General features: G+C 36.1%; 1 protein-coding gene across 2 annotated transcripts in view; it reads left to right on the forward strand.

The window, feature by feature from the left end:
- The window catches only part of SLC15A5 (solute carrier family 15 member 5), an 81,806-nt gene that overhangs the window by 4,590 nt on the left and 56,417 nt on the right, over positions 1-20,799 (forward strand). For both annotated transcript variants that reach the window (XM_072797562.1, XM_072797561.1), the window contains exons 2-3: positions 316-538; positions 11,560-11,729. In XM_072797562.1, coding sequence (XP_072653663.1) covers positions 316-538; positions 11,560-11,729 — 393 coding nt within the window. The remainder of the gene's footprint in view (positions 1-315; positions 539-11,559; positions 11,730-20,799) is intronic.

Consider the following 20,799-nt stretch of genomic DNA (forward strand, 5'->3'; position numbering starts at 1 on the left):
TACAGGCATCTCTCATTTCTTATATATTTCCAAATTTTGTTAGAATGGACATGGTTTGCTTATACATTCTGAGAGAGGAGATAGGTCAAGTTAAGGGGGGGGGAATAATTAGGCCTCTGGATGAATTAAAACACCTATTGAAATTTTTCACATTTAGGAAATCATGCTATCTCCAGAATTGCAGTGACTAACAAATATTTCAATGAAAAAAATCACATAAGGATGCTACTTTCAGAGGAAAACCTTATTTATAATGCCATTTGGTGATTCAGTTGGTCTATGCCATATTTATTCTCCTTTTTTCTCTACCTACAGGCTCTGCTTTGTTATCTGTGGTTGCTTTTCCCTTGGAAGATTTCTATATAGGCACTTACCATATGATTAACAATATACCAAAAAAAGAGCAGAACAGGCTGTTTTACATAGCGCTATTAGCCATCTGCCTTGGCACAGGAGGAATGAGAGCCATCGTCTGCCCACTGAGTGCTTACAGCCTTCAGGAGTATGGATCCCAGAAACAGATGTCTTTTTTTAACTGGTAAGCATCACTGGCCAGGAAAGAAATGAGGCTTATGACATTTCTCCTCTTCTGAGATTTCTCATTGTTTGCTCTCTGCTCCCATTTTGATGGTAGTAATTCACTGTTTGTCATTGACTGGCCTTGGTAAAGTGATGACGTGACAGTGCCTATGACAATGATTCAGCCAATAACTGTGAGAGTCTATGAGTCAGGTACAGACCAACACAGCTTACCAGAGCCTTCCTAAAACACACAGATAAATTATAAACAAATGTGAGGTGGCTTGTCATACTTAATAGAAGGTGGCTTTGGAGCCAAATAAGCCTTTACTCTACTTAACACAAGCTATCTGACCTTGGTCAAGTCATTTATTCTCAAAAAGTTTCAGCTTAATCATTTGTAAAAGGTTATAATACCTCTTCTTGGGTTTTATTAGAGGCAATAAGATGTGTCTTGCAGCCAGAGAACCTGGCACATAGTAGGTGAAAATAAGTGGTAGCTATTACTAGTTCTGCCCACACTGGAAGAGACTAATATTTGGCAGAGATTATAAATTCACAGGATAGTGCAGAGAAGATAAAGAGGATAGAAAAAAGTATTTTATAATTTGTGGAAACATCAACCAGCAACTCTGTTTTGTATCCACTTTGCCCTTAACATCTAAAAGAGTTTGTATTCCACAAAAATCAAACTGCTGTTCTGTGAATCTTTTTTCTCTCCAAGTTCTTAGACAGTTTTATGTGGTTTTAAGTAATCGATTTTTTATTATCCAATACAAATTCAAAAAATAATTTTGATCTTTACATAGAGTTCTTCAGTGTTTAGTACGGAATTTTGTTGTTATTATTATTTGTCAGTGGATGTCAAGTAGATCTGAGATACATTCTTTTGTTCCCTCTTTTCTGTGAAATGAGTTGTCAACATTTTTCTAACTATTCTGTCTTTCTCCCAGTGTTAGCAATGGAAAAAAAAATCAATGCACAGACAGAATCAGACAAAACATTTAAAGAAAATTCATATTTAAAGCAGCATTAAATGAAAGAATTTAGAATAAATAATCTAGGTATATATAACTATCCAAGGCAGTTTCTTTCTTTCCTTCTTTCTCTCTCTCTCCCTTTCTTTCTCTCCTTCTTTCTTTCTTTCTTTCTTTCTTTCTTTCTTTCTTTCTTTCTTTCTTTTTCTTTCTTTCTTTTTCTTTCTCTCTTTCTCTCTTTCTCTCTTTCTCTTTCTCTTTCTCTTTCTCTCCCCCCCCAATTATATTAATATTACAAAGCACTCAGGCCTATTTTGGATTCAGTCCAAACGTCAGAAAATAATGCAGTTTTACCAAAGGTGGAAGGGACTCTCTACTTTCTTATAGCAAATTCTGCCTCCTTGACCTGCCCAAAGGAGAAAGAAAAATCCTTCTTTTTTATTCTATTCGAAGGTTTTAATCCTTAATTAGCAACATCATTTTGATTAAATAAGACTCTAGAGGATTAAGACTGGAGAGCAATCAGTTGTTCTGAAAGATAGCTCTGGAGAATTTATTGTACTGTGGTCTTAGTCATTCAGAGTTGTGTTTAATCAAAGTGACATTTCTCAGTGTTGATTACAAAGGAGACATTATATGAATGAAATATTTCCTTTGGGAAAGGGGGGACTCCCAATGAGTTTGTACTTTAGGCCTTTAAAGGGGGGATGGGGAGTAGGGTGAAAATGAATTTCTGCAGCAGTGAGGAGCCAGGCCAAATTTAGAATGAACGCATTTCAATGTGGTTTCTTATTCTTTCCTAATTTCACTAAAATCTCTAATAAAAGCTATCATGCAGGGGCGCCTGGGTGACTCTGTTGGTTGAGCATCTGACTCTTAGTTTTTGGCTCAGGTCATGATCTCAGGGTCAAGACATCTAGCCCACATTGCATCAGCTCCATGCTCAGTGGGGAGTCTGTTAGAGGTCCTCTCTTTCCCCGCCACCTCCCCCTTCCCACCATGCTCAAGTGCTTTCTCTTTTTCTCTCTCTCCCTAAAATTAAATAGATAATCAAAATAATCACGCAGAGTTTTTAAAACCTAAAGTTAAAGCACCTAGAAATGTGCATGGGGAACCAAGATGTTACTTTTTAATGTGGTAAAGGATTCTCTGGATGGTAAGCTTCTTGAAGGCTGAATCTGCTTGTTACAGGTTTTTTGGTAGTTTGTTTTGAGGGGTTTTTAAAATCATAATACCAACCTACAGGGAAATTTCTCTGGGCAACTGCTTTTTGTAATTTATAGAAAAGAATGCTAACTCTATTGGTATACATACTGCAGGGGTGGGTAGCAAGATGGACAGAGACACTTACAGAAGACAGAAGGGACAGGATCCCAGCTCCGTCACAGGAGTTTTATGCTTTTCGGCAAGTCCCTTTACTTCTCAGAGCACCAGTATCTCATCCACAAAACGAGAATACTCTGGAGGGCATTTGTATAGCTTATAAATAAAGTATCCTAGCACATCATAGATACTCAAATTCTGATAGCTATTATTATTAAATGACAAATCAGCTAAAATCATTGTCTAAATTCTGGGTAAGAGGGAACCCATTTAGGAGGAGGCCATCTTTAAATGGGCAGTGCCTTAATTTAAAATCTATTCTCCAAGTAAAAAATGCTTCTAGAAATCACAAGCTTGGTTAATATAATGAATTTCAGTAGTGTCTTTAAAAAAACAGCATACCACTTGAATCTGTAACCGCTTGAAAGTTGCATCCAGTTCTATTTTCAGCACAGATGTCAGATGTTCCTAGTCACAGGACCTTTAATGAGATGTGTCATTGCATCTATACCACCTAAAGCTTCCCAGTGATTATGTTAAATAGTATAGACTGGAAGTCTCGAGCATTGAAAGCACCACTTCCGAGTAGAGCTGCCAAGTGTAGGTGAGAAAACCACTCCCAGCCAACATTACCATCTGGTACTGGATCTTCCTCAAGTATGTACCTTATTGAAAGAATAAAGCTAAACTCCCTGAAATCAAGAGGCATAATAGTCTTCCAACATCCTTGTGCTGTTATCTAGATTAGAACCTGAATCTTCCAGCATTTTCCAAAATCTGAGGTGTGCAATTAAGAGTTCACCACATTGGAGATCATCTAGGTAAATACACCTGTGCAGAATCTTTTCTGGAAGCAAAAAGAAAGGTGGATAATTAAGTCTGTCTATAACCATAATTTTAAATTCTACTGCAATTAACTTCAAATCTTGCTTCCACATTTCTCTACTTACTTCACCTGGTAATTTGCATCTGATCTGCATATCATAGTCTGTTCCTAACCAGTTACCAGAGTGAATTATACATGATTTAAAAGTCCAAATAGAATATTGGTAGAGTTTGAAAAAAATCTAGAGACTGACTTATTCTATTCCAGAAATTTTAAATATCTGGTACACAGATTGATTCTACATAACATTTGTCTCACACTAAAATATTCTGATGTTAATACTTGAATTTAATAACTTTTATATTAGGGAGACACTAGAGGTAAAAATTTATTATCCCACAGAATTTCTTTTCAGAAGCTGTTTTACTATTCACTTGAGTGTTATTTGAAAGCAGCAATCCTCAATCCTAGATGGACATACCCCCTGAAGACTCAAAAATACTGATTCCTGGGCCTCAATATCAAAAGCCCAAAATATATTGGTCTGTGATGAGTTCCAAAGACCAGGATTTTTTGCTTTCTTAAGTTGCCTAAGTAGTCAGGTTTAAGAACTACTGCTCTCAAGTAGTCATCTAATTTTGAGAATCACTTAAGGGCTTTATTTAAAAATGTTTCCCAGGCCCCACCTGTAACACCCAAAATCAGAATTTTCTGGAAGCATCGCTGTTAATGCATACGATTTTTATCAAGTGCTTCAGAATTTTGAAAACAATTCCAGAGGTATAAGGAAAGGGGATACTAATGTGGTCTAGAGATAATTTTGAAAAGAAATGGAACTGGACTTTTTTTGAGTGCACATACTGGAAGCTGCGTGGCTTTGGAAAGTTTTGACAATTCCCAGCAATTTTTCACCACACTTAGAAATATATCTGGTTCAGAGATCCTACCTAATCCTTGAGAAGAGAAAAGAAATAGAAATCTACTTAATTCTGCACTAGTAAAATCATAATTTATAAGGTATATTTCAGCCAACAAATTCAAAGCAGTTCATAGAATAACTGTATTAATACTCAGAATATCATCTGAGGTGCATACTGAGGCATAGCCTGTAAATAGCTTTAAAAAAAAATCACTAAACCTTCCAAAATTCTATTTGCATGGGCTCTAGCCAAGTTGAACAAATGCTACCCACCCACTCTAATAACAACAGTCACCTCCTTCCTTACCTTTGCCAAAATTGTAAGCTTTCAGGAAATACACTCAGAATTCCTCTCCAACATATAACTGTGGAAACCAAAGAATATTAAGGAAAGTAAAAAGAAAAAGAAAGAAAGAAAGAAAGAAAGAAAGAAAGAAAGAAAGAAAGAAAGAGAGAAAGAAAGAAAGAAAGAAAGAAGAAAGAAAGAAAGAAAGAAAGAAAGAAAGAAAGAAAAGAAAGAAAGAAAGAAAGAAAGAAAGAAAGAAAGAAAGAAAGAAAGAAAGAAAGAAAGAAAGAAAGAAAGAAAGAAAGAAAGAAAGAAAGAAAGAAAGAAAGAAAGAAAGAAAGAAAGAAAGAAAGAAAGAAAGAAAGACACATTTTTTTATGTGGCTTACTGCTCCTTCTTTTTCTTAAGCCCTGCTTGGTTGCTATTCAACTTGGTAGGTACATGACTAGGGGCTTATTTTCATCAACAAACATGCAGTGTTCTAAAAATCTTAAATGAAGGAAATAAGAAAAGGATATATAGGAACAACTGTTATGGTTGTTGAAGGAAAAAAGGAGGGGAATTCAAGAGAGAAAAAGAATAGAGTAAGTTAAAAGAAGGAGAGGCAAGGAGAGTAAGAGATAAAGAGTGAGACATTCTCCTAAATTTCTTAATTAAAAATATTCCCTTTACTTAAATTGTGCTGCCTACTCACCAAAAATCAAAAATCTTCCTTTTAAATGTCTTTTCTTTAACTGCAATGTTGAAAAAAATTACAGATAAAAGTACCTAGAATTGTAAAATTTCCATTTGCTGCTTCGTTCTTAAATTGATGGCTTCCAGAGTTTTCCTTGAAGTCCTTCAATGGGTCAATGGTTATGGTAAAAGGAGCAACCATTGACAACTACCTTCCACCAAGAAATTAGCAACCAAGTGTTTCCTTGACTTTCCTAAACAGTTCCATTTTATCCCACCCAGGAGCCACAATCCCCTAGTGAAGTATCTCAATATTGTTCAGTGCAAAATAAAATATTCTCCCTGAACTCTGTAAACTGTCCACTGCTACCAGAAAGACCCAAGAACTTGCCTTCCCTCTTAGACTAAAACAAAAAACAAACAAAAGCAAAGCAATGCAAACCATTTTCCCTAAAATCACTGATAATAAGTCTGAAGTATGTCAAAATGGGTCAAAGAAATGACAAAAAAATTGAGCAACTTTATTCATTATTACTAAATAAGTTATGGGAAATGTTTAAAAGAAATAATTTCAAAGGGACTGTTGAGATTTGCAGCGACAAGTTTTTTCCCACCTTATTTGTATTCAATACCATAGGATCACGCAGACAAAAAAAAAAAAAATTAGACTTATACCTACTCCCAGTTATTTGCAGTTCCCAGTCTGTATTTAAAAGTAGGCTAAGGAAACATATTTTTACTGCTGCTTTCAATTTTCCTTAATCACTGGTATTTATTTTGCTTTAGTGCTTTGCTCTCTGACTTTCTGTGTGAGAGGTGCTTTATATACTCAATTTGCTAGTGAGCTATGAGATGAAAGGAGTCTTAATGGTGAGTTTGAACACTGTGGATTTTTATTTCTTTTTTTTTTACAGTTGATACATATACAATTTCACCCTTAATTATCTATGGCTTATCCTGTCCATGGATCAATAAAGGCATATATAAAACATGCTTGTACTAGGTAATTCTTCCAGAAAATTACACAATCAAATAGGTTGGATGGCATTTGTTAAAATACATTTAGTACTTGGTGTGAAATCTCTTCCTATACATAGATATTCAACACTATAATTCTTTTGTTTCTAACCACTTTTCATGAGATTTAAGTCTTAGAATAATTATAATTTTCCTTGACCCTCTTTAGAGCATTTTAGCTTATATCACCATGTTCTGAAGAGCCACACAATGTCCTCTTGGATTTTCTCAGCAATATTGAACATTTAAAAAAAGGGTTTCCTAAAGATTGAAAGAAATATACACTGCTTGCAGCCCAGCTTCTCCCAGTTGCTACAGCCACAACTCAAGTGTGCAGCTGAAGCAGCATGGATGACCAGAGACAGAGCCTAGGGACTCTATCCAGTTGTCCTATAAAACTCTAACTTTGTGTCTCACCTGCAGTGTGACAAGTTTCTAGTCATGAATTATAGTAAACCAGGTTCCTCAGCATGGCCATGTTTGATGTTTTATCACTTTCCTAGTTCAATTATTGAAAGTTTGTCTTTATATGTTGTTGTTTGATCACTTGATTTTTTTAATGAGATGCCATGTTATTCATCAATCATTTATTTCCTATCACTTTACTGTGGACCCAGAACCATGTTATGTCCTGTGGAGACAAAGAATAAGCTGTTGCTGTCAGAGAGCTTGACAATCTATAAGTGAGAAGATAGAACGGACAAAAGTGAAATCATTCCAGAACAGATTGTTTTAGAAGTTCAGAGAACTTCTATTTAAGACAATATTGAATGAAGGAAAAGAAATTTGGTATGGGACTTTAGTTAAGTAGGGATTGGGGTGTCTAGTGGCTCAGTTGGTTACGCATCTGTCTTCCGCTCAGGTTATGATCCCAGGGTCCTGGAATGAAGCCCCACGTGGGGCTCAGCGGGGAGCCTGCTTCTCCCTCTTCCTCACACCCCCTCCACTACCCTGCACACGGTGTGTGCTCATGCACACACTCTTCTTTATCTCTCAATTAAATAAACAAAATCTTAAAAAAAAAAGTTATAGGGATGAAAATGAGCAAGCCTGTTTAGAGGAGAGTGAAAGGACAAGGCTAGCTGGGCGCATGTCTCCTTTCCAAATACACATCACACACTTACCTCCCTCTCTTCCTTGACTTTGCTACCCCCACAGAAGTTCACGCCTGGCTCCCTTCCAACTACAGTACCTGTGATTGGTCTCCTTACCAGGCCCTATCTACATGCATAGTAAAGCTGACACAGTAATCCTTTTTCCCATTTGAAAGCAAATCATTTCAGCCCCCTAATCAGTCACCTTCAAATGACTCCCCAATGTACTAAGAATAAAAACCAAACTCCTTACTATGGACTTCAAGTCCCTGCATAATCTGGATCACCTGTACTCACTGATCCTCTCTTCAAACGCTCTATTCCTTGCTCACCATGCTCCAACTTCACGGCTTGTTTTGTTTCTGAAATCAAGATGGATGAAAAGTGAAGAACAAGACGATGTTAGCTTAGCGCAGTGCAGCTACAGTCAATGTTCTTCATTCAGGTTTTACAAAAACCCTGTCTAGAGGGTATGATCCCTATTTTAAAAACAAAGACCCAAACTTCCAGAATGCCTAAGACACAGTTTGTGATTCTCACAGTAATCACTCAAATTCATGTCTTTTTTTTAATTAATTAATTTATTTATTTATTTGAGAGAGAGAGAGAGCATAAGCAGGGAGGAGAAGCAGAGGAAGAGGGAGAAGCAGGCTGCCTGCTGAGTAGGGAGCTGGTTATGGGGCTCAATCCCAGGACCCTGGGATCATGACCTGAGCCAAAGGCAGATACTTAACCAACTGAGCCCCCAGACATTCCAAATTCATGTCTTTTGAGTACCATTCTAAAGAGAAAAAAACAATATTTATAATTAATAATATATAAAATGTGGTGAGAGGCATGAGTGAAAAGTAATTTCAAATGTTAAAGCTTATACTAATGAGGAAATGGTGGTGTCATCAACTTGATAACTAGAAAGACCTAGGAAGAAGTATAAAAAGACACCTAAAGTTAGCCTCTTCTTAGAGGGTACACCAGCACAGATGGCTCCTACTCATGGCTTTGCAACAACACAGCCATGAGAATTTAGTTGAATCAGTTCAGGTCTCCAATGCCAAAATTCCTTCTCCGAAACAGAGATGGAAAATTTTTGTGATCTAGGGTTAGGGAAAGATCTCCTAGATACAACACTAAATGCATGATCCTTAAGAGGGAAAAATAATAATAATTGGGCTTCAACAAAATTAAGAATTTATGTTCTTCAAGAGACGCTGTTAAGAAATGAAAAGGCAAGTCTCAGCCTGAAAGAAAATATTTATTAATTATATATTTGATGAAAAGACTTGCATCCAGAGTATATAAAGAACACTTAAAATTCAATAAGAAAATAGACAACCTAGTTTTGTTTTAAATGGGCAAAAATTTTGAACAGCAATTTCACAAAGAAGGATAAAAGCACATGAAAAGTTGCTCAATATCGCTAGTCATTAGGAAAATGTAAAATAAGACCATAATGGGATATGAACACACATCTATTAAAATGGGTAAAATTAAAGACTGATCATACAATGTGTTGGCCAAGATGTGGAGGTTTCAGAACTATCATACACAGTTTGTGGGTAATGCAAAATGTTATAATTACTTGAAAACCATTTGGAAATTTCTTAAAATGTTAAATATTCATCTATTGTATCATCCAGCCATTCCACTCCTAGGCTTCCTCCACACCCAAAATTGAGTCTATATCTATAAAAAGATTTGGATGTGAATGTTCAGAAAATTATTTGTAGTAGCCATAAGTTGGAAAAACTGTCCATCAACAGATATATAGATAGATAAATTGTGGTATATTTATGTAATGGAATACTATTTAGCAATATAAAGGAATGAACTGATAAAAGAAAAAAAAAACAGCATGGGTCAGTCTCAAAATAATTATGCTAAATGAAAGAAGCCAGATAAAAAGAGTACTTTTTTTTTTGTATGCTCCATACCCAACACGGTGCTTGAGCTCACCACCCTGAGATCAAGAATCAGAGGCTCTACCAACTAAGCCAACCAGTCACTATCATCAACTTCAAGCAGCCCCTTAGTATTACCTAGCAAGCAACCAGTATTCAATCATTCCCTTCCTCCTCTTTTAGATGAGTTCTAACCTTTTCTTTTCTCCTCAAACCTTCAGTATCCCTATAGCCATTCTTACCTGTTGACTCTGTTTCTTCTTTCACTTAGAAAAAGAAAGAAGAAAGAAAGGTACAGGGAAGAGAAGGGAAAGGAAGGGGAGTAGGAGAGAGGGAGGGATGAAGGAAGGAAGGAAAGGAAGAGGGAGGGAGAGAGGGAGAGAGGGAGAGAGGGAGAGAGGGAGAGAGGGAGAGAGGGAGAGAGGGAGGGAGGGAAGGAAGGAAGGAAGGAAGGAAGGAAGGAAGGAAGGATCAATTAGAACATGTAGAGGAAATGCCATAGGATGAGCCCTATCCTTGACAGACCCATCCCTCAGAGTCTGGGGACAACCTGTTACCTGATTCCACCCAATAGAATATGGCAGAGATGACAGATATTAACCCCTGATTATGTTGCTATATGGCAAAAGTGCAGGGATTTTGCAGTGTAATTAAAGGCTCTAGGGGCACCTGGGTGGTTCAATCAGTTAAGCCTCTGAATTGGTTTCAGCTCAGGTCATGATGTCAGGATCATGAGATCTAACCCTCATTGGGCTCCTTGTTCAGCAGGGAGTATGCTTGAGGCTCTCTCTCCCTCTCCCTCTGCTTCTTCCCCCCTTTGCACACACACACTCTCCCTTTCTCTCTCTCTAAAATAAATAAAATCTTTTTTTTTTTTAAGTCTCTATTCATTTGATTTTAAATTAGTCAAAGGAGAGATTACCCTGGAATCCTGGGTGGGCCTTATCTAACTAGGTAGGGCCTTTAAACCTTAATGATAATGTTAAGTGTTCTAAAACTTAGATCTCTTAGTGTTTGCCCAAATGAAACATTTATCAGAATTCATAAAACTCTATATTGAGCAGCTATTTAATTGTATTTAATTTTACATCAATTTTTTTTTAATTAATGTTAAGACTCCTCCTCTGCAATGGGATTCCAATAGTGGGGATTGAGACCCGATGAAAAGTTGAGTGATACAGATTATTTCCCAAAAATTACAAACCAGACTACTGCTATAGGTACTTCCTTATAATATTATTTGTTAGGAAGAGGTACTGAAAGTGTTATTCAAATGACACTCATTTTTCTGGTTTAATGAATGATCTAGTATTACCAAGGTATTCCTGAGTTTACCCTTACTTTGAAAAAGTAGAATAAATAGGAAGGATCAACTCTTTACTCACACAATCTTTTCCAGATTCATTAGGCACATTTTTTAAAAGGTGTTATTTATTTGAGAGAGAGAGAGAGAGAGCATGAACCAGAGGGCGGCAGGTGGTAAAGAAAGAGGGAGAAGCAGACTCCTTGCTGAACAAGCGGCTGGATATGGGACTTTATCCCAGTACCCTAAGATGGTGACCTGAGCAGAAGGCAGACACTTAACCAACTGAGCCACCCAGGTGCCCTCATTAGGCATGTTTTAATAAGTATTATCTACTGCTTCTCTAGTGCCACAACACGTAGTTGAGTGGTTGCTATAGAGATGGTATGACCTACAAAACCTAAAATATTCACTGAGGCCCTTTCCAAAAAGTTTGTCAACTTCTACTTTAGATAAGAGAACACATTCTTTCTACCTCTTTTCTAAAAAGGAATGAAACCAAGATAACAGAATAAGATATGTATAAGAATATGATAAGAATATAAGACTCCATAGCTGATATGTATACACTTAGTAAGAAATCCAATAAACAATATTTGCACATTCTAGTTCAGCTAACAGACCAACACTTCATAGCTTACATTTAGATCAAAGCATTAAACTTAGCAATCGTTCTCTGAAGTAACTGAATGGTATCTGAAGTAACTGTCTGTGTATCACAGGTTTTGTTGGATCATGAACCTGAAAGCAACTGTTGTCTTTCTGGGAATATCTTACATTCAGCACTCAGGGGCCTGGGTCCTAGTTTTACTCATTCCTTTTATGTCTACACTTATGGCTCTGATAACTCTTCATATGATGCACTGTAACCTGATTTATCAGCCAGAAAAATGTAAGTAAATCACAACTTACATTAATTTCTTGATTTTTATGGTTTTCTTGATCTACTCAATCCTCTTCATCTTTGATCCACTGTAACTTCTCTTTCAACTCACAGAATTTGTAGAGTCTCCTAGGTATTATACTTGAAAGCAACAGGGTCTGCAAGAATATCAACAATCTCTAACTTGTTTTGTTTTTTCCTCGTTGAAAATAGTTTAATACTTGGGTGTTTTAAACATAAACAAAAGTAGGGAAAAAAATCATGTATGCACTCTCAGCTTCAACTCTCATCAACTCCAGTCTTTCCCCATCCTGCCTGGTAATTTTGAAGCAATAATTAAATATTATAGTATTTCTAAGTGAAAGAAGTCAGTAAGAGAAGGACAAATACCCTATGATCTCACTCAGATGTGGAATTTAAGAAAGAAAACAGATAAGCATATGACAAGGAGAAAAAGAAAAAACAGAGAAGGAAGTAAACCATAAGAGATTCTTTTTTTTTTTTAAGACTTTATTTATCTATTCATGAGAGACACACAGAGAGAGAGGCAGAGACATAGGAAGAGGGAGAAGCAGGCTCCATGCAGAGAGCCTGATGTGGGACTCGATCCTGAGACTTGAGGATCACTCCCTGGGCCAAAGGCAGACACTCAACTGCTGAGCCACCCAGGTGACCCATCATAAGAGATTCTTAAAAATAAAAAACAAACTGAGGGTGGATAGAGGGAGGTGGGTGATGGGCTAGATGGGTGATGGGAATTAAGAAGTGCACTTGTTGGGTTGAGCACTGGGGTGCTGTATGTAAGTGATGAGTCACTGAATTCTACTCCTGAAATCAATATTGCACTGTATGTTAACTAAAATTTAAATTTAAAAATTTAAGATATTATAACATTTCATCTGTGTGCATGTATGTCAATGAAATACTTTTTAAAAAACATATTCACAATGTCATTATTACAGACACACAGGCACACACACACACACAATGAAAGAGAATTTCTCAACACAATTGAATATCTGCTCACTGTTAAGATCTCTGTTTCCATTTTTTAAATTTGTGTATTTTGTTTTGTTCTAATCAAATCCAAATAAGGTCCCTACATTCCAAATGGCAGATATGCCCCTTACATCCTCTATAGTCCCCTTTCATTTCTGTCTCTTTTCAAAAATTTTTAAAGAAATCTGTACATTCACAGAGCATTTCTCATAGTCTGGATTTTGCTGATTGCAATCACGTATTGTCACTCAACAGGTGTTTCTCCTTAATTCCTGTTAATTTTCTGAAAGACTTAAATGCTTGATCAGATTAAGATTTTTTTTTTTTTGGCAAAATTCCTTCATAGATGTTGTTCCGTACTTCAATGAAGAGGTGTGATGTCTGCTTATCTGTTTTTACAGTATCAGCTGATGATTTCTGTCTAATTCCTTACTCCACTTTGGTTTGCAAGATGGTGGTAGTCTATAGTTATTCCTCCTTTATTACCTGAAATAACTCTATAAAAACAAATATCTCCTCATTAACTATTCAGTTATACAGAGGTACAGTTTATATAAGAAGAAGAAAACAAATGTTTAATTCTTTTCCCCTATTTTTAAGCCTTCAAATTAATGAGTTGAACTTCAATATCGTCCATTGGCAACCTGTTAGTTGTTGTTTTTTTAAACTATTATTATTAATTAATGGACTTAAAACCTTCAATAAGTTTCAATCCACTGCAGTTATTGATGTTCAAATTATTCCATATTTGGGCAGTGAGGTCCTTTTCATGTTGGTGGCTGAGTCCTTCAGATAAGTCCTTCCGTTATCTTTAGTTGCTCTCTTGCTTTCTGATATGACAACAAACTCTGTGGTTATCATTTCCTTCCCTGAACTTGGAATCATCTTTTTTCCCCAAAACACTGTTTCCTTTTCATGTACATTGGTATTTAGAGACTATAATTTTGGCTCTGGGGATGCTCAATGCTATTTAGTCTATCACAGTTTCTAGGCTTTTCTGTGCACAGAACTACAAAATGTAATTTTTTTCTTTCTAAAATAACATACATTTTGTAATATACTAATACTCTAATCAAAACCAGTGCTGAAGGATTTTTACTTATCAAACTCAGATCCTTTTCTATTTCTTCCCAGGTCGACAATCCTGGTTCTTAAGGACAGCAATACATTTGCACATTTGCTGTATCTTTGACAATAACACCCCCAGTATGGCTGTTGAAAACACTTTCAAGATTCTTGCAGGTTTTTTTTCTTTATGTTATAATCCCTAGGAATGCACACCAAACTTACTGTGTTTTAAAGTCACTTATAGTTTTTCTTTGTCTGGTTATGTCACTAACTTTATATACAATTAAGTGTATTTGTTCCATTTTTCTTTATACTTAGACATGTTTTTAAAATTTAATTTAAAAAAATAAAATTTAATTTTTTTAAGACATGTGAACATTTCATGTACTAAAATTCATGGACGAAACAAAGTGTATTTGTATTCCTCTATCCTCTCCTATTCCCTTAGGTCTACACTTATATATTTTTAAATAATTAAAAATTAAATGGAAGGATTCCATTTTTGAATAAGGGAAAATACTAAAGTTTTATATGCATATGTATATGTCTCCATGTATGTATTTTCTTCCCTCCTTATATAAGCAATAGCTATTATTCACTCTTCTCACCTGCTTTTCTCATTGAATATAACGTAGGGATTGCCTCATGATTGTATATACAAAATATGCCCCATTCCTTTTTTTTTAAATTATATATATATATATATTTAAAATTTTTATTTATTTATGATAGTCCCACAGAGAGAGAGAGAGAGAGAGAGGCAGAGAGACATAGGCAGAGGGAGAAGCAGGCTCCATGCACCGGGAGCCCGATGTGGGATTCGATCCCGCGTCTCCAGGATCATGTCCTGGGCCAAAGGCAGGTGCTAAACCGCTGCGCCACCCAGGGTTCCCTGCCCCATTCCTTTTTACAACTGCTTGGTACTCCATTGTGTAATGAACCATTGTCTATTTCACCAGTCTCATATTGTTGGGCATTTGGGTTGTTATTTTTTGCTTTTGCTATGTTAAGTAGATTCTAATGAACAGCCTGATGTAATCTGCTCTTTGCATTTTTTCCTTCACCTTAAGGATAGATTCTTAAAAGATTATTTAATCAAGTAAATTACCCACAATTTTGCTATATTTTGGCAAATTCCCTTCCATAGTATACCATGTTGTGTTTTCACCAAAAATGTATGAGAATGCCTATCTTGCCATAGTCTTTCCAAGAGTAATGTGAAACTTTAGGATTTTTGACAGTTTGAGGGTGGACAGTGGCATCTCACTGAAGTTTTAATTGACATTTCTCTTATGAGAAAAGTTGAACATCTTTTCGTTGTCTAGAACAATTTGTATTTCTTTCAGTGAACTATCTGTTCATACATCTAGTCCATTTTTTTTCTATAGGATTGTGGACTTTTTCTTTCAGTTTTTGGAAGATTTTTCTGTATTGGAGATGTTAAAACTTTGTCTAACGATAAAAGTTGCAAATATTTTTTTCTGACATAGGCAGAGGGAGAAGCAGGCTCCCTGCGGGGAGCCCAATGTGGGACTGGATCCCAGAACCCTGGGATCATGACCTGACCTAAAGGTAGACACTTAACCACTGAGCCACCCAGGTGCCCCAAATTTGCAAATATTATTCCTCATTTGTCATATATCTTGAGTTTGATTCCTGTGTTATTTTCTACATGCAAGATTTTTTAGTTTATTTTGTCTTTTTTGGGGGGGGTTAGGTTTAAAATAAAATTTATCAGTCTTTTCCTTAATTGCTTTAGATTTTGAATTACGTTAGAAAAGTTTTATTTACTCCCAGATTATAAAGATATTCACTCATAACTTTTCTATCAGTATTCATATTCTTTTTTCTTTTTTTTACCTTTGCATTTCTGACCCATTTGGAAGTTATATTAAAATAAGTTTGAGGGTGCCTGTGTGGGTCAGTTGACTAAGCCTCCAACTCTTGATTTTGGCTCAGATCATGATCTCAGGGTCATGGGATCAAGCCCTGAAATGGACTCCATGGTCAGCACAGAGTCTGCTTAAGATTTTCTGTCTCCCTCTGCTCCTCCCCCTGCTTGCACACACACACACACACACACACACAAACACACACACTCTCAAATAAACAAACGAGTAAAATCTTTTTAAAAAATAAAATAGGTTTTAAGAGTGAACTTAGTTTTATGTTTTCCATATAGCTATCAAATTATCCCAACTCACTTATTTAAAAGTCTGTATTTTCCCCACTATTTTGAGATGTCAGCTTTACTGTATACAGCAACTTGTATTTCTGGAGTTTTTGCTCTGTTCCTGTGGTCAGTCTATTTTTATCTATCTTGTCTAACTCTAACCTTAATTTCTTATAATTTTCCTTTTACTACTATCAATGTCTTTACTACAACTATGATCACTAAGAGTGATGAAATGAGGTGTATTTTTACAAATTGAGTACCTTCACCAACATTACTTTATTCTCACCCCCAACCTGTGAAGTAGGTGGGAAGGGTACTGTGTATCCTTTTATAGCTCAGATTCCATATGTTTTACTCTGCTCCTGTGGCAACTTCAGCACATCTTCACCATATTATGTTGAAATGATCTACTTATGAATACAGTTAGGTATTCCTGTGTCTTATATGGTAAATGCTCAGTGTTTGTTATTGGTAAACTGAGTGCAGAAACTGAGGCATAATTAAACTAAATGACTTACCAAGGACCTCACAGAAAATGGCTGATGTGGAACCAGAAAGCAGGCCTTATTTTTCTCAGGCTAGGTCTCATTTTATTTACTTATTTTTATGTTTTAGAATTTTTATTTAAATTTGAGTTAACATACAGTACAACATTGGTTTTAGGAGTAGAATTCGGTGCTTCATCACTTATATACGACACCCAGCATACAGCTCATTTTATCACAGCACAATCAAGAGTGTAGAAAATTTCATCCACAAGAGCTTCTGACCCCATTTCTCAGGACCCTGTAGTCTGTGGATCACAGCTAAGCAGTGCATATCCTCCTAGCAGGCTGTGGAATGGGTTCAATATGCAGAAAGGTATTTGAGGGATGGTCTTTGTCAGCCCCACATGGCAAAAAAAGAGAAAAATGTAAAGTACTAAATTTTATGGAAAGACAACTTCAGCTATTTCTAGAGTGTATAATTAGCACATAATCCTGGAGTTTTGTGAATATATGTATTTATTACACGCACATACAAAAATATATAATTTTTAGATTTAAATTTTCTAAAAACTATTATGGCATCCATCCATTTGCTTCCTGATTTCCTGTTTGAGAACATATTTATCTCAATACAGAAGTATAATTCTTCATATTACATATTTTAACATAGATGAAGTAAACTGTCTTTGGAAAATTACAAGAAAAAATTATTAGTTGCAATTAAAAATATGACAGAAAATCTTCATGAGTTGTTTACTTTATACAACACTCCATAAAATGAATACTTCGCAGTTTTGAGTTTTGTTTTGTTTTCTATTTCCAAGTTATAAGATCACCCAACTATGATGAAGTGAAACTCTGTCTTCCCTCTAGCAAACTATATAATCCTTATTTTGGCTTCTTCCTCTCTGATGACTAAATTGGAAATTCCTCAAAGCTGTAATTCAAAGCCATAGGTGACCTTAAAGAAATGATTTTTTATATGCTACCTTTTATTTTAAGGTAACTTTTCAAATGTGGACCATGCATTCCATTATGTTTAGCTGTCAAGCACGGCCTTCATTTGCATTTCTTCCCACTGCTATAATTTTGAGAACTGGCAGGTGACCAAAGAAGAAAAAATGTGCATCTACCATCTAGAGTGCAATGTAGGCTTTTTTTATTATAATTAAGTAGCATAGATATTCATGATTAGATCAAGGTCAGAGGAGCAGAACATCAGAGCCAAGGACTTAAAGGTACAAAGAATAGAAAAATTGCTTTCTAAAGTTTTTTTTTAATAGTAATAGCTACAATCTTTAAGTTTTGCAATAAAACATTTAAAATAGCTCATCTGTTTTATTTTAAAATGTGCACGCCTGGTGTGTTTGCCATGCACATTTAAACTAGAGCTTGAAGTCTCAGTTGCATTTTCATTCCTTTTTTTTTTTTTTTTTTTTTTTCAACTTCCCATTTCTGCTCCTGGTGCAGAAAAGCAATTTGAAAATTATAATGACAATGGATTTTTTTTAAACGGAGTCTACATGCACCCCAAATTATTTGTACAGAGGGCATGAATTTTCTATTAAGTCTAATGGATTAATCCAAGGAGGCGGTGTGATGTTTAGATGTCAATGTTTTCAACAGGATTATCTCTCCTGACATTCAGAGCTAACTCCCTGGTTTGATGGGGCAACTGTTGCTCTCCTCGGGCAGACAGATTAACTGTACGATTCTTTTTCTTGCCCTTTCCAACTAGCTTATGATTCCCTCCCAGGCCAGCTGATCAATTTAGGCTTACTATTTCCCCTGCTTTCTTTTCCCCTCTGACTTAAAACCCGTATAGCACATTGTCCACTCCTTCTCAATGCCCTTGATAGTCTTTTTCTTTTCTCCTCTGATCATCTTCTAACTGATGCGAAACCCTAGGATTCATTCCAGGGACCCCATATCTTCATATCATTTTTTCTTAAGTAATCTCTTATCCCACTTTCAATGCCAGCTATGCACCAAATGCCCAAGTTCATATTGACCTCACCTTGAAACTCGTATATCCAACTTCTAGTTAACATTTCTTTTACCACACAAAACTTTTATTTTTTCAATTTGATACATTTCTACACAGTTTACCTCCCCTCTCCTATCATATATATACATTTTGAAATTCAGAGAGAAGAATTCTAATCAAATTGTGGATTAGTCACATGTGTTTAATGCTACTTCTCAAAACGTCATTAAAATAAAAATACAAGGATGAAAAGGTATAAGCCCTCAAAAAGTGAAAAGGAAATAGGTTATTAGAAGACAAGAGCTCATACATTTCTTGAAGATGAGCATTGACATTTTGCCCTGCTTATCTAATAGTCCTCTCAAACTTAACCTGACCAAAACTCAACCCCTGATTCACCAAGCTGTAACCCAGCCCCTTTCTTGTTTTCTCCATCTCAGTGTAAATCACCAACATCCAGTTTTTTAAGGGAAGAATAAGTAGTCATCCTCAAATTGTCTCATTTCTTCAAACTCCCCCCACATCATAAAATATTGCTGGTTGTTCAAACACATATCCCCTGCTGTCCACTTCTCTTCATTGCTATCACTATGTCCAAGTTACCACTACCTCTTGCCCTCTAGCAGCTTCCCTTCTTGTTTTCTAAAACCTATGATCCACACCACTACCAGACTTCCAGAGTAACTTCTTAAATGTACAATATCCCCCCTCTGCATAAAATTTCTTAATACTTTCCCATAACATGCGAGTCAGACCCCAAGCTTCTTACTTTAGCCTGTAAAGTCTGATTGATCCCTGGCCAACTCTTGGACCTCACTTCCTTCAATATTCTTACTAACTGAGCTACTGCCTCATTGGCCTTTATGGATCCTGAACCTCTTTCAGCTTCTTTCTTTCTTTTTCTCTTTCTTTCTTTCTTTCTTTCTTTCTTTCTTTCTTTCTTTCTTTCTTTCTTTTTCATTTCTTCTTACTTTTTAAGAGATTTTTATTTTATTTTATTTGAGAGAGACAAATAGAAAGAGCATAAGCAGAGGGTGGGGGCAGAAGGAGAGAGACAAGCAGATTCCCCACTTAGCAGGGAGCCTGACCCTGAGCTTGATCCCAGGACCCTGAGATCATGACCTGAGCCAAAGTCAGATGCTTAACTGACTGAGCCACCCAGGTGCCCCTCAGCTTATTTCTACCCTATGACATGTCTCACATATGCTGCTTCCATATCTTTTGCCTACTTCTGGTCATTCAATCCTCAGTTCAATTTTCAACTCTTTCTGTAGTCTTCATACTCTATCCCATAATGAATGTCTACCTTATCGGTCCATTTTGTTTTCATCATTGAACATGCCTAATATTTTTCTGCTTATTTAGTGCCTCCCCCACCATAAAGAAAACTCAGGGATTTGTGAATCTTGTTCACTATTATATTCTCAGGACCCAAAAGCCCTTGGCACATAGTAGGTACTTAATATGTTGAATGAATGAATGATTGCATTCACATTTGTTTGGAATCAATTATGTGCCCTCCTTGTCCTAGCTAAAACTTTAGACCTCCTTCATGCTCAATCATTTCTTGTTCTTAACCATTTTGTTTTTGTTGCTTCATATTACCCTATCAGATATAATTTTATTTGTTTAAATATATTTATTTTTCAAAGTTGTATTCAGTTGAAGCTAGTGCTATTCAAAGTCTTGTCCATGGAACAGTGCTGATCAATGAACTGTTTGTTACTGGTGTGCAAGAAAATAAATACAGACACTGAGAAGAAACATGTAGAAATATTTACATAAAGTTAGATTTTATGTCTGTTTAATCTAATAATAAAAATGTCAGAACCTATATTTTATATTTTATTTTATTTTATTCTTAAATGAGGTTATTATTTAGGTATTACATTTTGCAGTATTTTTAAAATGTATTGACCATAATGATTGAAACTTAAAAAAAAAAAAAGTTTTTTTTAGCACAGCTAGTTTAAGAAGTAATAATCTAAAGATTTCTCTTTAGCAATAAGATGATAGGCACACCCGGTGGCACAGCGGTTTAGCGCCGCCTGCAGCCCAGAGCATGATCCTGGAGACCCTGGATTGAGTCCCACGTCACGCTCTCTGCATGGAGCCTGCTTCTCCCTCTGCCTGTGTCTCTGCCTCTCATTCTCTGTGTCTCTATAAATAAATAAATAAAATCTTTAAAAAGAAAAAATAGAAATAAGATGATAAAGATATTCAACTGTTTAATAAGATTACATATATCAATTTGCCATGCATTAAGAGCAGATGCGGGGATCCCTGGGTGGCGCAGCGGTTTAACGCCTGCCTTTGGCCCAGGGCGCGATCCTGGGGACCCGGGATCGAGTCCCACGTCGG

This window comes from Canis lupus, chromosome 25 (genome assembly GCF_048164855.1).
Source record: "Canis lupus baileyi chromosome 25, mCanLup2.hap1, whole genome shotgun sequence".
Lineage (NCBI taxonomy): Eukaryota > Metazoa > Chordata > Mammalia > Carnivora > Canidae > Canis > Canis lupus.